General features: G+C 55.2%; 1 protein-coding gene across 2 annotated transcripts in view; it reads right to left on the bottom strand.

Moving 5' to 3' along the window:
- Window positions 1-5,468, bottom strand: part of E2F3 (E2F transcription factor 3) — a 92,994-nt gene extending 87,526 nt beyond the window's left edge. Inside the window, exon 1 of one of the 2 annotated variants that reach the window (XM_055126921.1) lies at window positions 5,106-5,468. In XM_055126921.1, the coding sequence (XP_054982896.1) occupies window positions 5,106-5,468 (363 nt within the window). The remainder of the gene's footprint in view (window positions 1-5,105) is intronic. The other variant, XM_055126923.1, reaches the window with a different exon arrangement.
- Window positions 5,469-13,004: the final 7,536 nt, after the last annotated feature.

Below are 13,004 nucleotides of genomic sequence, written 5' to 3'. Positions count from 1 at the left end.
CGCTTTGTGTCGGGGGTGATTATAGAGAGCGCGGCGCCTTTGCTCCCAATTATAGAGGAGCTGTTTGGACGGCCCGCGTCTGGGCATTGCGTGATCGGAGAACTTCCATTTTGGGGTATGGAGCGACTAAAAATTCTCTCTTTGCTTAAACTTGGCATCAGCCAATAGATCCTGGCCGAAGCAAGATTACTGAGTACAGAACCACAGGAGCCCAGCGTCTTTCTTCTTCTGTACTTGCACAGGACAAAAGGAGACAGACAGACAGACAGACAGGCTCGGCTTTAGCACCTAGAATGGTTTCCCCATTCTAACAGAAACTCCCAACCTTGTGGTTCTCTCCCATTAGCAACAGCAGGTTGCCAGGATCGGAGGAAATCCAAGCACGTGCCACGGGCCGGGGGCTCTAGTATGAAGAGAGCCCCAACAAGTAGAATGAAACAGTTTCCGTTTCTTTGGGAAGAGGCAGTCAACGACCCGGCCCTTTCTCTCTCCGAAAACGGCCCCTGGGCCCGTGGCTTCGCTAGTGAGCCTCCGCGGCCAGCAGCTCCCCGAAATTTCAGTGTCTGACTCAGTGGCCGGTGACTCGAGTTCTACAAAAAAGCCACTAAGCCTAGACTGTACCCCTACGCCAGCGGCAGAAGGAGGACAGGTCTCCGGGCACAGAAGTGAGGAGGCTGGGACATAAATCTGCCTCAACTCCGGGGAGGAGCACGGCCACCCTGTCCATCCCGGCCTGGCCCCCGCAGGCACGTGCCTGATCCACAGCACCGCCCCAGGAGCACATCTTGCTGATGCCCAAACCCCAAGTGGGGTGGGGGCAGTCACCAGTGACACGGCACTTTAGGCAAGGTTTCCCACTCGGCTCCCCGACCTCCTCCATGAAAGGGGCACACACAGCCGGCCTGCTGCTGTGGAACATTTCTGAGGCGCTGGAGCAATAGGACAGTGGGAAGGGCGTTTGCCGGACATGTGGCTGACCCAGGTTCCAGCCCCAACACCCCATAGGGTCCCTCGAGTCCGCCAGGAGTGATCCCTGAGCGCAGAGCAGGAATAAGCTCTGAGCACCTCTGGGGGTGGCCCCCAGACGGAAGGCCTTCTGATAGAGTCAGCCGGGCGCCATGTCCAGTGTCTCACACGTGTCCTTCTATCTAAGACGTAGACAGAACCAGACGGGCCAGAGTGTACAGGGGTTAGAGCACTTGCCTGAGGCTGGAGCAACAGTATGTTGCTACCCGGGTTCGATTCCCAGCATCCCATAGGGCCATAGGGGTCCCCACACATATACGCCAGCACCGCCAGGAGTAAATCCTGAGTACAAAGCCAGGAGTAACCCCTGTGCATCGCTGGGTGTGACCCAAAAAGAAAAAACAAACAAACAAGCACTTGCCTTGCTCAGACCCCACATCCACCGTGTGCCACACAGTCTCCCTAGCACCGCCAGGGGTGAGCCAAACACTTAACAATAACAATAACCAAAAGGCCAGATACAGATAGTTGCGGGATGGGGGGTGGGAGGAGACCTCCCCACCTGCTGCCCCCTATGACTGGGGTGTATAGCCCTGGAGACCCCAAACACCACCTCAAGGCCTCTGCACTGAGCCTGCAGGATGGGCCAAGTATTCTCTGGAGCCATTCCCAGCCCCCACCCCACCTCCCCACCCCCCCAGCACTGTCTGGGAGGCAGCCCCCACCCCCTCCCTGAGAGCCGGCATGCTACTGCCCCAATTCAACAGAAGAGGAAGCTCGAGAGATTATCATTTGTCTAAGATCCGACAACTTGTAAATGAGAGAGATAAGCCAGCTAATAAGCTATTCCGCGTTGTTTCCCCCCCCCCCACCCCCTTGGAAAAGAGAAAAAAAAAAGATGAAAATTTTGCTACTGGTTAAGTCCTTGGATGTTTCTGAGACACAACCGGGAGACGGAAGCCGCCTCGGGGTCCTGCCAGTTCGGGTCTCCACAGCTTCCTAGGCAGGGGAACAGACTCTGAGCCAGGCCCCTCCCCCCTCCGGCCCAGGGAAGGCCCAGCCACACCATTCTAAGTCTCACAGCCAAGTTTTAATACAAGTTCAATGGAGATCGGGCGCAGAGAACCGACACAGGGGCTAAGGCGCTAGTCTTGCATGCGGCTGACCCCAGTTCAATCCCCTGGCACCACATATGGTCCCCCGAGCGCCACCAGGAGCAATCATCCCTGAGCTTGAAGCCAGGAGTAAGCCCTGAGCACCACCAGGTGACACCCACCCCACTCCCCAGCCCCCCAAAAGTAAGAAAGAAAAGAAACCAAACTGCTCATTCAGTGTGGCGTGTAAGTCTGGAATACAAGTCTCTCCCGACAAAGAGCGAAAGTTTTTCAACCAACTCGGAAGAAGTGAGTTTCATTTCTTAAGGACTTTAGTACAATGAACTACATATAAACCTGGCCAGAATTTGGAAGAACTGGTCCAACCAACAGGCTAAGATTTAAAAAAAAAAAAAATCAAACCCAAAAAAACAAAACAAAACAAGGCAACCTGGGGGTCTCTCCGATACCCATGATGGAAATTTCCCTCCCTGCAGTCTGAGTGCGGTCCAAAGAGCACAGGGAAGAGCTGATTGTTTCAGACCCGGGTTGGGATCTAAACAGAACCCGTGCAAGAAGGGCCAATACGCTGAAAATAGGTCCAGGCCCGTTTTTTGGGGGTGGGGTGGGGGGGTGGGGAACTAAGAGCAATTAAGGCTAATCAAGCCACGAGGTTGTCCAGGCTGTCTGCAGCCGCCCACTGCGGGGGCATAAGCAGGACCTCACTCTCCTGGCTTTCCCCCCAGGCTGGCAGACCCAGCTACTTCTCCCGGAGACAAGTGGGCTCACCCCCCACGCCCCCTCCCCAGCAAGTATCCCAGGGGTGGGTGGGGAGAGGCCGGGCGCCTGCCAGCAGGGCAAGCAAGCCGGGAAGGGCCAGGACCTGAAAATAGCCTTTATTCCCCAATCCATCTCCCGGGTCTCAAAGTGACTTTTGTTCAAGACCCCCCGCATCGCCTGTGTGTCTCTCCCCCCACCTCCCCACCCCCAAACCAGCCCGAGCCCGGGCGGAGCTGCGCCCAGGTGAGGTCAGTCCCAGAGGGCGGGCAGGCGGGCGGGCGCCAGCTCGGACCCGGCCCACCCCGCGCGGGCTGGAGCTGCTTTCTCGCCTCGTGGGGGCCCGGCGAGCCTCACCACGAGGGCGAAGGCATGGAGGCAGGGGAGGAAGGAGAGAGAAAAGGAGAGCCGGGGCCAGACCTCGGGCCACACTTCTTTCTAGTAGCAACAACAACAAAAAGAGAGAGCGAGAGAGAAGGAGAGAAAGAGAGAGAGAGAAGCCGCATACTGACCTAAATCATCTCTCAAAGGCGCTTTATAAATTACGGGGACAAAGGGAAGGGGGGTGGCGGGGGGCCCTGGGAACCCTGCAGACACCCTCGCCTCGACCCACCCCCCACCCCTCCAGCACAAGGGAAAGGCGGGCGGCAGACCGAGCCCCAACTCGGCCCCCCCGGGCGTGCAAGCCCCCCGGGGCTCCCCGCCGGCCCCTCTACCGCCCCCCCCTCCCCGGAAAATAATCCCCGTAAACACCGTGCCCACCCCCCGGGGCGGCCACTCCCGGCCCGCGAGGCCGGCCCGCGGAGGCCGGGGCATTTACTTAGTTAGATTTTTCTTGCTTACTCATTTCCCTCGAGCACCCAACCCCCCGTTCCCACTCCGAAACCCCGCGCCGCCGCCTACCCTGCGCGGCTCTCGGGCCCCCCGCGGGATCCGGGGCGCGCGGGGGGCGCGCGGGGGGGGCCCGGCGGCGGGCGGCCCGGCCGTCGCGGTCACTAACCTGCTGCTGTAAGGGCATTTCCGAAAGCAGCCGGGCTCCGGGGGGGCGGCGGGGGGCCCGGCCGGAGAGGGGGCCCGGAGGGCCGAGCGGAGCGGCGGCGCCGGGCGAGGGCGGCCGCCCGGGGCGGGGGGCGGGGGCGGGGGGGTCAGGGAGAGGAGGGGAGGGTGGCCGTGCCGGGGGAGGGCGCCGGGACCGTCCCAGGCCGGGGAGCCGGCGAGCAGGAGGAAGTGGGTGCCCCCCTCTCCCCCTCCAGCGCCCCCTCCCGCCGCCGCCTCCTCCCCAGTCACAGGCGCGTCCTCCGCGCACGTGTGCGAAACGTCACCGGCGGGTCCCGGGGAGAGGGACAGACCCGCGCGGCGGGACGGGAACACGGCTGCCCCCGCCCTCCGGCGCCGGGGGGCGGGGAGTGGGGGGACAGGGCGGGGAAGGAAGGGGCAAGGGGAGAGGCGGGTCAAGGGCAGGCCCGGGGCCCGGCGAGGCAGGCCCGGGCGCTCGGGCCACGCCGCTGCCACCGCTAGGATGCGCCCGGGCCGGGGCGCGCTCGGCCCCGCACCCCGCGAGACAGCCCACGCCCCAGCCCGCGCCCGGCCTCGCGCCGACCCCCCGCTCCCTGCCGCCGGCCCCGCGGCCCCCGCTTTGTGGCCGGGAGTTCCTGATGTCCCCCCCACCCCCAAATGTCAAGCGCACCGGCGAGCACGCAGCAGCAGCCGAGGGACCCCCACCCCCACACACACGCCCAGGGCCTCGGAGGCCGGCGGCGTGCGATCACCCCGACTGCCCTCCCTCCGGGTTCGCATCCCCTCCCACCGGAGCCCCCCAAACAACTCCCCAGTTCCACCACTCCCTCCCCCACCCTCTTCTTCATCCGGGGCGTGACCCCTTCCTACGCCCGAGAAAGAGGAAGCATCGAGTTGGAGGGGAGGAGAGAGTGGGGGGTGGATGGGGGAGGGGGGGGGTCGTGGAGGGGAGAGTGGAGGAAAAAGAAGTGAGGGGTGGGGGGGTGGGCGTGGGCGAGCGAAAAGTTTCCGAGTGTTGCATGTGGTCCGCGCCGCAGCCAAGCCCGCCGCCCCCACCCCGGGCGACCCCCGACCCGCGTGGACGCGGGAGACCGAGAGGGGGATGCGGGGGGGGGGGGAGCGCACGCGCGCGCCGCTCGCTAACAATGACCCTCGTGGGCAGAGGGCCGGCGGCCAGCCCGGGCCCACCGCCACCCCGCGCCGGGGCCCACCTCCCGCGGGGCAGGGGACAGGGGGAGCGCAGGGCATTACCGGAGGGCCGCCGCCGCCGCGTCCCGGCGCTGGAGGCTGTCGCAGCAGCCCGGCCGTGCCGGAGGGTCCGTGCGGCGTGGTGTAGAGGAAGCTGCCGGCGCCCGGCTCCGCGCCGGGGGCACTGGGGAGGAGGGGGCCGCTTTGGAGGGAGGAGGAGCAGGAGGTGGTGGAAGTGTTGGTGCTGAGGATCTGGATGTACGCGCCCGAGGCGGCGGCGGCGGCGGCGGGGAAGCCGGGGCTGGCCAGCAGTGCCCTTTTGTCCATGGAGGCTGCAGCGGCGGCGGCGGCGGCGACAGCCGCCCCCTCCCCACCCCCGGCGGTCACCAGGTACTGCTCCAGGGCGGGCTGGATCCCCTTTCTCATCTCTCGCTCCTGCTCTCTCTCTCTGTCTCTCTCTGTCTCTCTCTCTGTATGGCTACGGTCTAGGAATATATTGTTTTCAATGTCTTTATTATTTGCAGCCGGAGTTTCCAAGTCTCTCCTCCTTCTCTCCTCCCCGCCCGGCGCGTTCCGAGCCCCTTCTCTCTCGCGCTCTCTCTTTTCTTTTTTATTTTTTTTCCGCACCGCACGGGCCCCCGGGGCCAAAAATAATCGGGGCTCTGGAGAGAGGAGGGTCCCGGCCGCACGGATATCGGGCCCCGAGGGGGGATGGAGGCGTCGGGGGCGGCCGATGCAACGGATTGCGAGGCGGCGGCGGCAGCCCGGGTGCTGCGGCCGGCAGCTGAAAAATGGCTCCAGGAAGCTGCTGCTGACAATGAATGAAGGGATACGGTTTACGCGCCAAGGTCCTCCCGCGAAACTCAGATTTCCCGCCGGCTTTTCAAACGACATTTGCATATCCCCGCCCCTCAGCCCGCCGAGGCCCGTTCCCGCAGCCCATTGGGCCACTGGCGGCTCGCTTCGGTCCCAATCGCGGAGCCGGGGGCCCCGACCTGCCAGTTTTCATTGGTTGCCGTGCATCACGGTTACCGGGGCGACAGGGGTCTATTTGCATAACCCGCCTCAATTGGTTGGGAAGAAAGCAGGGCGGGTTAGGGGGAGGGGCGAGGCCGGCGCTTCGCTTCCCACGGATAGACCACGCCTAGTTGGGCCCCGCCTCCGTCCCCGCCCCCGCGCCGGGCGGGCGCTGCTGACCTGGGCTGGGACTCCGCGCCCCGCAGACTCAGTGTGGATCTGCGCGCCACTGTGAGTTTCGCTTTTGGAAATTGTCAAGGTGACCAAGGGGACACTTTGGGGGTGGGGGTGGGGGTGGGGAACTCCTTTCTTCTCTCGGGCCGGCCCCAGTCATCGCTGAACTCCAGCGGGAGTTTCTGCCAAGCTCTGTTCCGAAGGCAACTTGGCCCGTTTGGGGATCTGCCTTGGCAGGTGCAAGCGGAGCCCTTTAAATCGTGGGGTTCTCGCTTCCTGAAATCCAACCAATGCGGCGGGCCGGGCCGCTGCCGAGGCCGAGGCTGACAGACAGAAGCATGTGGGCAGATGGAAGAGCGCGGGGGGCAGAAGGCTCCCCTGACGCGGCGGCGGCGGGCAGCGTTTAGTTCACGTTGCTAAATTGCAACCCCGATCGCGCCTAGGAGCTTCGTTATCAGGCCGCGTTCGGTTTAAGTTTGCTTTTTTTTCTTTTTTTCAAAGACAAACAATTCTGCATGTGGCCACGAGTGTTGGTATGAGGCCAGCAGGCACTCCCTGCCCCCACCCTGTGTGGCCCACAAGCACCCAGGGCATTTAATCTGGGCCAACCTAGGTCTCATCCGCGGGTTTCTAATCCGCCTAGCCGGAATTCAAAGAAGTCCTCGCTGCCCGCGACGACGTTTCTTTCTTTCTTTCTTTTTTTCTTTTTCGCTCCTTCCCGAGCGCTGGCACGATCTGGCTTTTTCCCAAGCAAGTCCTCGCGCTAAAAAAGCGAGCACGCCGGGGATCAAATGCATTTCGAGATCGCTTTCTTTTCTTGGAAAAAGAAAAAAAAAGGACTTTTTTTTTTTTTTGGCTAATACACTAGAAGCAGTCGTCGGGAAAAGATTCTTCTTATACATTCTTGTCGGCCTGACTTCTGCGTATTCGTGAATCTTAGAGCCGAAGGCTGCTCACGTGAGGCTGAGCAGGAAAACCCCACCCCCACTGCCCGGCCGGAATGTGGGAAAAGGGATCCTGATCTTCCTTTGCAGGTTCCAATCCCTGAGAACTGCACCAAATTGCTAACGGAGTGTGTCTCTGTCGGGGGTAGGGTGGGGAGGGTTAGGGTACCTGAAACCCTTTTTTACAACAGTTCAACAGCTGTATTATTATTCATCATTGGGGGGGGGGGGTTGGGCCACACCCAGCGGTGCCCGGGGCCACTCCTGGCTCTGTGATAGAGAGGCGAGGAGCGGGGAATCTAACCCGGCTTGGCTTGCAGAAACAGCCCCTGTTACTATGTCACTGATCCTCTTAATAATTTCCTAATATGAATCTACTCAGGCTTAGGGAGGGACTGAAGACATATGTCTATACAGGATTCCGCAACGCTCAGTGCTGTTGTTACCTTATGTTTAAAAATAAAGAAACAGGAAAAAAAATAAAGAAAATGGGGGGCGGCGCTGAAAGTATTATTAAAACCTTGCTGAGGAAGAAACACCAGGCTCAGGAATATTCTCGACTTGCTTTCAAGCTACAGGGCGATTGGGGGCTGTGTAGGCAATCTCCCCCTGCCCCCCCCCCAGGCAGGGACGTTATCAGTAGGGCAGATTAGGTCACACTTAAAAGGCTTCAATTCCTGGTTGGGCTGAGAGCCGGACCGTGCAAGCAGCTTCTTTGGTCTTGCTCCATCACTGTTGCTTTCCTCTGTGGGTCACTGTGAAGAAAACTGTTACTGTAATGACTTGGCTAGAGCCACCTGCAGAACCCTGGCAGCCTGCATTTAGTGGTGGTGGCGAGGGTGGAAGGCGCCAGAACGGAAGCAGTTGTTAGAGACCTTACACTCCAAGACCCGAGACACAAACCAGGGATTTGGGGACTGAGCATGAAATTCCTGTAACAATTCCCTCCTCCGGATCACAGTGAGATAACAGGACACAGTGCCGAGGAAAGGAACATTTACTGCCCAGACCCCCTCCTGTAAGGCTGCTGCTAGAAAGCTCTGGAACGTTTATCATTCTACCATAGCCAAGGGACATACCTGAAGCCATCAGGTGGAGAAACAGGTCTTGTTATCCTGTGACTGGGGAACCCTAGCGGAAGAGGTAGAGGGAAGGATTTAAAAAAAAAAAAAAAAAGAGGATGTTGGAAGATAAGTTGCAAAAATCGGAGGCAGTCATGTTAACTTGTAAAAGGGAGCCCCGCTTTGGTGGAAGGAAATGGGCTTTAGAACCAGTGAGGTCAGAGTTTAAAGCAGTTCTTGTCACCAATTCCTAGACATTCAGGTTTTTTTTTTCCCAATTATTCTATTTTATTCTTATTCATTTGGGGGCCATGGCTTAAAAGCATAGGCAGTATAAGCGCATAGTTCAAAAAACAGGTAAGACATTAAAATATTCCTTTTACCCCTCTTCCTCAGCCACTCAGATTCCCATAAAGGGGTAATTACCATTATTAGTTTTCATCTTTGCTGACAGAAATATTCTCTATACCATCTCTGTACCATTATATTGCATATGCCAACCAGTGCATTAGCAAAGCACCTTATTTAGGTAAAGTACATATAGCACAGCGGTTGGGCGTTCGCCTCTCACGCGGCTGGCCCATGTTCGAGTCCTCCGCCCCTCTCAGAGAGCCCGGCAAGCTACTGAGAGTATCGAGCCCGCGCGGTAGAGCCTGGCAAGCTACCCGTGCATATTGGATATGCCAAAAACAGTAACAACAAGTCTCTCAATGAGAGACGTTACTGGTGCCCGCTCGAACAATACGATGAGCAACGGGGTGACAGTGACATATAAGATGTGCATTATTTTATGATGCACTTTATCACAGCCAGAGATAATGGCTCAGCAGTAGAGCACTTGCCTTGCAAAAAAATAAATACAAATTTTTAATGTTATTTTAGACATTCCGTTTTAGACATTCAGTTTTAAATGTCTGTTTTCCCTTGTGTTTAATTGTCATCCCCAGATTGCAAGATTAAGATAAAAAGGGGCCTGGTCAGCTCTTGCCTGTCTCACTTCCCTCCACCCCTTCCCCTAGCTCTGGCAGTGGCCTGGGGCAAATCAATTGTCCCTAAATTACAACCCACAAAAAGCTCATCTGTCCTAATCTCCAGAAACAGAGACTGTGACCTCATTTGGGGAAAGAAGGGTCTTTGCAGAGGTTATGAGGGGCTTGAGATGAGGTCCTTCTGAGTTCTCTGGGTGGGGACTAAATCCAATGCCAGGTGCCACTATGAGCACTCCCCAAGGAAAGATCGAAAGGCCTAGTGAAGACAGAGATTGGAATGGGTTAAATTAAAACGGAAGTTGGAATGAAGTTTAGGAATGCAAACATCCACCCACAGCAGCAAGAGACAAGGAACGAAGGTCTCTTAAAGCCTCTGGAAAGAGAAGAGCGTGCCAGCACCTTGATTTTAGATGGTTGACCTCCAGACCTATAATAGAATACACTGCAGTTGTTCTCAACTTACGCCGCTGGTGGTCATTTATTTTGGCACTCTTAGAAAAACATGCTCGGTTTGTCAGCCTCCCTACTTGAACCCCAAGCTTCTAAGTCCCTCTTCCTCTTCTTTCATTCCCCTGCCCCAAAAAAAAGGCCATTCTTTGCTGGACATCTTTGACACCAGCCTGACTGTCAAACTTGCTAAAAATTCTCAAAAGATGATCCGCTGCCTGCCCAGCATTGGCATATTTTAAAAATGCCAATTTGGGGGCTGGAGCGATAGTACAGCGGGTAGGACATTTGCCTTGTATGTGGCCGACCCAAGTTCAATTCCCAACATCCCATATGGTCCCCCAGCACCACCAGGAGTAATTCCTGAGTGCAAAAATCAGGAGTAACCCCTGTGCATCACCGTGTACCCAAAACAACAACAACAACAAAAAGAAGCCAGTTTCTGAGCTCTGCCCCAACTTCCTGAGTCAGCATCCTTTGAGACAAGTTCCAGGCATCCCTTCTAACAAATTCCTCTAGGTGCTTCCTCCTTTGAAACCTCGAAGCACGGGATACCGAGGGCCAGCACCAGCTGTGGGACTTCAAGCTCTGTCCCATGATTCCCCATTCCTACAGTTGGAATTGTCATTCTGTTCGCCCCCCCCCCACACACACACACCCCTTCCTTCCCTTCCTTTCATTTCTCGTTGTTGCAGTAACTGGGGGTTGCACACCGGATTGTGCCCAGCTGTGGTGCTCACACAGTTCCTTGTGGTGCTTGGGACGGGTCACACACTCGCGTCACATGCCTGGTGGTGATGTCCCCGTGTTGAGGCACAGAGCTTTGCCGGAGTCATCTCCTGGCATGTGTTAGCAGTGCCAGGGATCGAACTCTCAGACTTGGGCTTGCCAGGCAGGTGCTTTTTTGGCACAGATGCCATTCCTTGGACCCTCGCTGTGACTTTCTAATCTCCATGCTGATTCTTCTCATCTCCATGTTGACTCATCCCGGCAGTTCACTTAATAAGTTCTAAATTCTTATCCTCATGCATACTCACACATAAACATATAAACACATATACTCTTATGCACATACATGTGTACTCTACAGGTAGCTTGATGTCAAACTCTTCTCTAAAAATGTTCAATTTCAAGATGCTATTTTTCCGGGCTGGAGTGATAGCACAGCGGGTAGGGCATTTGCCTTGCACACAGCCAATCCAGGTTCGATCCCTGGCATCCCATATGGTCCCCCAAGCACCGCCAGGAGTAATTCCTGAGTGCAGAGCCAGGATTAATCTCTATGCATCGCTGGATGTGACCCAAAAAGAAAAATATAACTATTTTTCCTGACCAGAGAGATAATACAAAGGTTGAGGTACTTGCCTTGCTGTTGACTGACCTGGGTTTAATATCCACATACGGTCCCCTAAGACCCACCAGGAATGATCTCTGAGCACAGAGCTAGGAGTAAACCCTGAGCATTGCTACATGTGGCCCCAAAACCAAATAAATAAAAACAAGAATGCAATTTTTCCAGTGTGAATAAGATTATGTAACTTCCAAGAAACAATACTATTAAACAATCCTGAGGAAATCAAATATGTAAAAACCTTCAGATAGAAAAATTTTAGGCTTAGGAGATTAAGGAAATTTTTTTTCTTGCAAATTCAATAATTCTTTGGAGCACCCGGAATTTAAATTGCACCTCTAATACAGTTTGGCCATATCTGGTTGCCAGATTGGTTTTAGTACATATAGCTTTAAATTTAGAGTCTGGAGAAGACACTCTTATATTATAGTTGATTGCCAACAGAGAAAAAGAAATAGCAATCATCATTTCATTTTGCTGGTTAAGAAGAAAGACGGGGGGAGGGGGGAAGGCGGGCGGAGCGATAGCACAGTGGAGAGGGCGTTTGCCTTGCATGCAGCCAATCTGGGTTCGATCTCCGGCACCCCATATGGTCCCCTGGGCACCGCCAGGAGTTATTCCTGAGTGCAGAGCCAGGAGTAACCCCTGAGCTTCGCTGGGTGTGACCTAAAAAGAAAAAAATCATAAAAAGAAAGATGGGTATGTTTTTAAGTCATTACCACATCAAACACAAATAACAAAATTTCTAGTACTTATCCTGCAAACTTGACCATTATTGTTACTACAAAAAGTGGTTTAGTTATCAGGATAGAGTTACTAACTAGCCTTTGCTCCTTTGACTTGGATGGTATTATTGGGACGGAGTTTCTGTGTGTCAAAATAAGTCCAGGGGCTGGAGGGAAGTTCAACAGGCTGAAGCTCATGCTTTGCATGTAAGACCCAGGTTCAGTCCCTGGCACTACATAGTCCCCTGAGCACCTCAGACGTCTTACACACACACACACACACACACACACACACACACACACACACACCCGCCCCCACCCCAAGTCCTGAGTTGTCCCTGAGCATTGCCAGATGTGGCCCTAAAACTAAAACTAAATAAAATCAAATAGCTAGAATACACTAGTGATGCGCTCAATAACATCCACTGAACCCAAAGCTCTGATCAGGGCCCAGGAATCTGCATTCATAAAGAAGCTCATTCTAACATGGGAGGTCCATGGAACACACTCTGAGGAACACTGCTGGGTAGGCATCCATGATTAACAGCCTCTGCCCTTTGAATTGACTTCTTGGGCATCTCCGACACAGAAAAGTCTCTTGTACATAGTTTCTTCGGAGTGACTAATGTCACCATTGTTAGCGTAGCTATTTAGACTGTACCGTGGTTGCGAACTGCCTGCTCTTCCCGCTCCGTTAACAAGCAAAGTGATTCAGACAAAGTATGCTGCAAGGAAAAGACAGGCATTATCTCAGAGGTGTGTGTTTTCTTGCCAGTTTGAGCCAGATTTTTATTGTAACAACAAGGGAAAGAAATAGATACAGAAAACCAAAGGGAACAAGTGTGTGGGGGAATGAAGGGTGAGAAGGTGAATGCCCTTGCAACTGTCACCCACACTCAAAAAAAAGAAAAAGAACCTGCCCTGCACCCCCAAAGTCCCTTTCATATCCTTATCACAGTCCCTCTCACCCACCAAAAGTAACTCTTAACCAGATATTTTTTAGTCTTTTCTTCTGTTTAAAAATGTTTTATCATCCGAGTGTGCATCTCCAGGAATTACATCTCTAGCAAATCAGTGTTGCCCAGCTAAAGATACTGATAGGTCTTTGAAGTTTCTTCAAATTTTTTTTTCTTTTTAGTTTTGGGCCCCACCTAATGATGCTCAGGGGTTTCTTCTAGCTCCTTTCTCGGGGATCATTTCTGGCAGTGCTCGGGGAACCATATAGGATGTCAGGGATCAAACATGAGTTGGCTG

Source organism: Sorex araneus, chromosome 2 (genome assembly GCF_027595985.1).
Source record: "Sorex araneus isolate mSorAra2 chromosome 2, mSorAra2.pri, whole genome shotgun sequence".
In the NCBI taxonomy this organism is placed as follows: Eukaryota; Metazoa; Chordata; class Mammalia; order Eulipotyphla; family Soricidae; genus Sorex; species Sorex araneus.
Note: the sequence above shows the minus strand (reverse complement) of the source record. Positions and strands in the feature narration are given on the sequence as shown.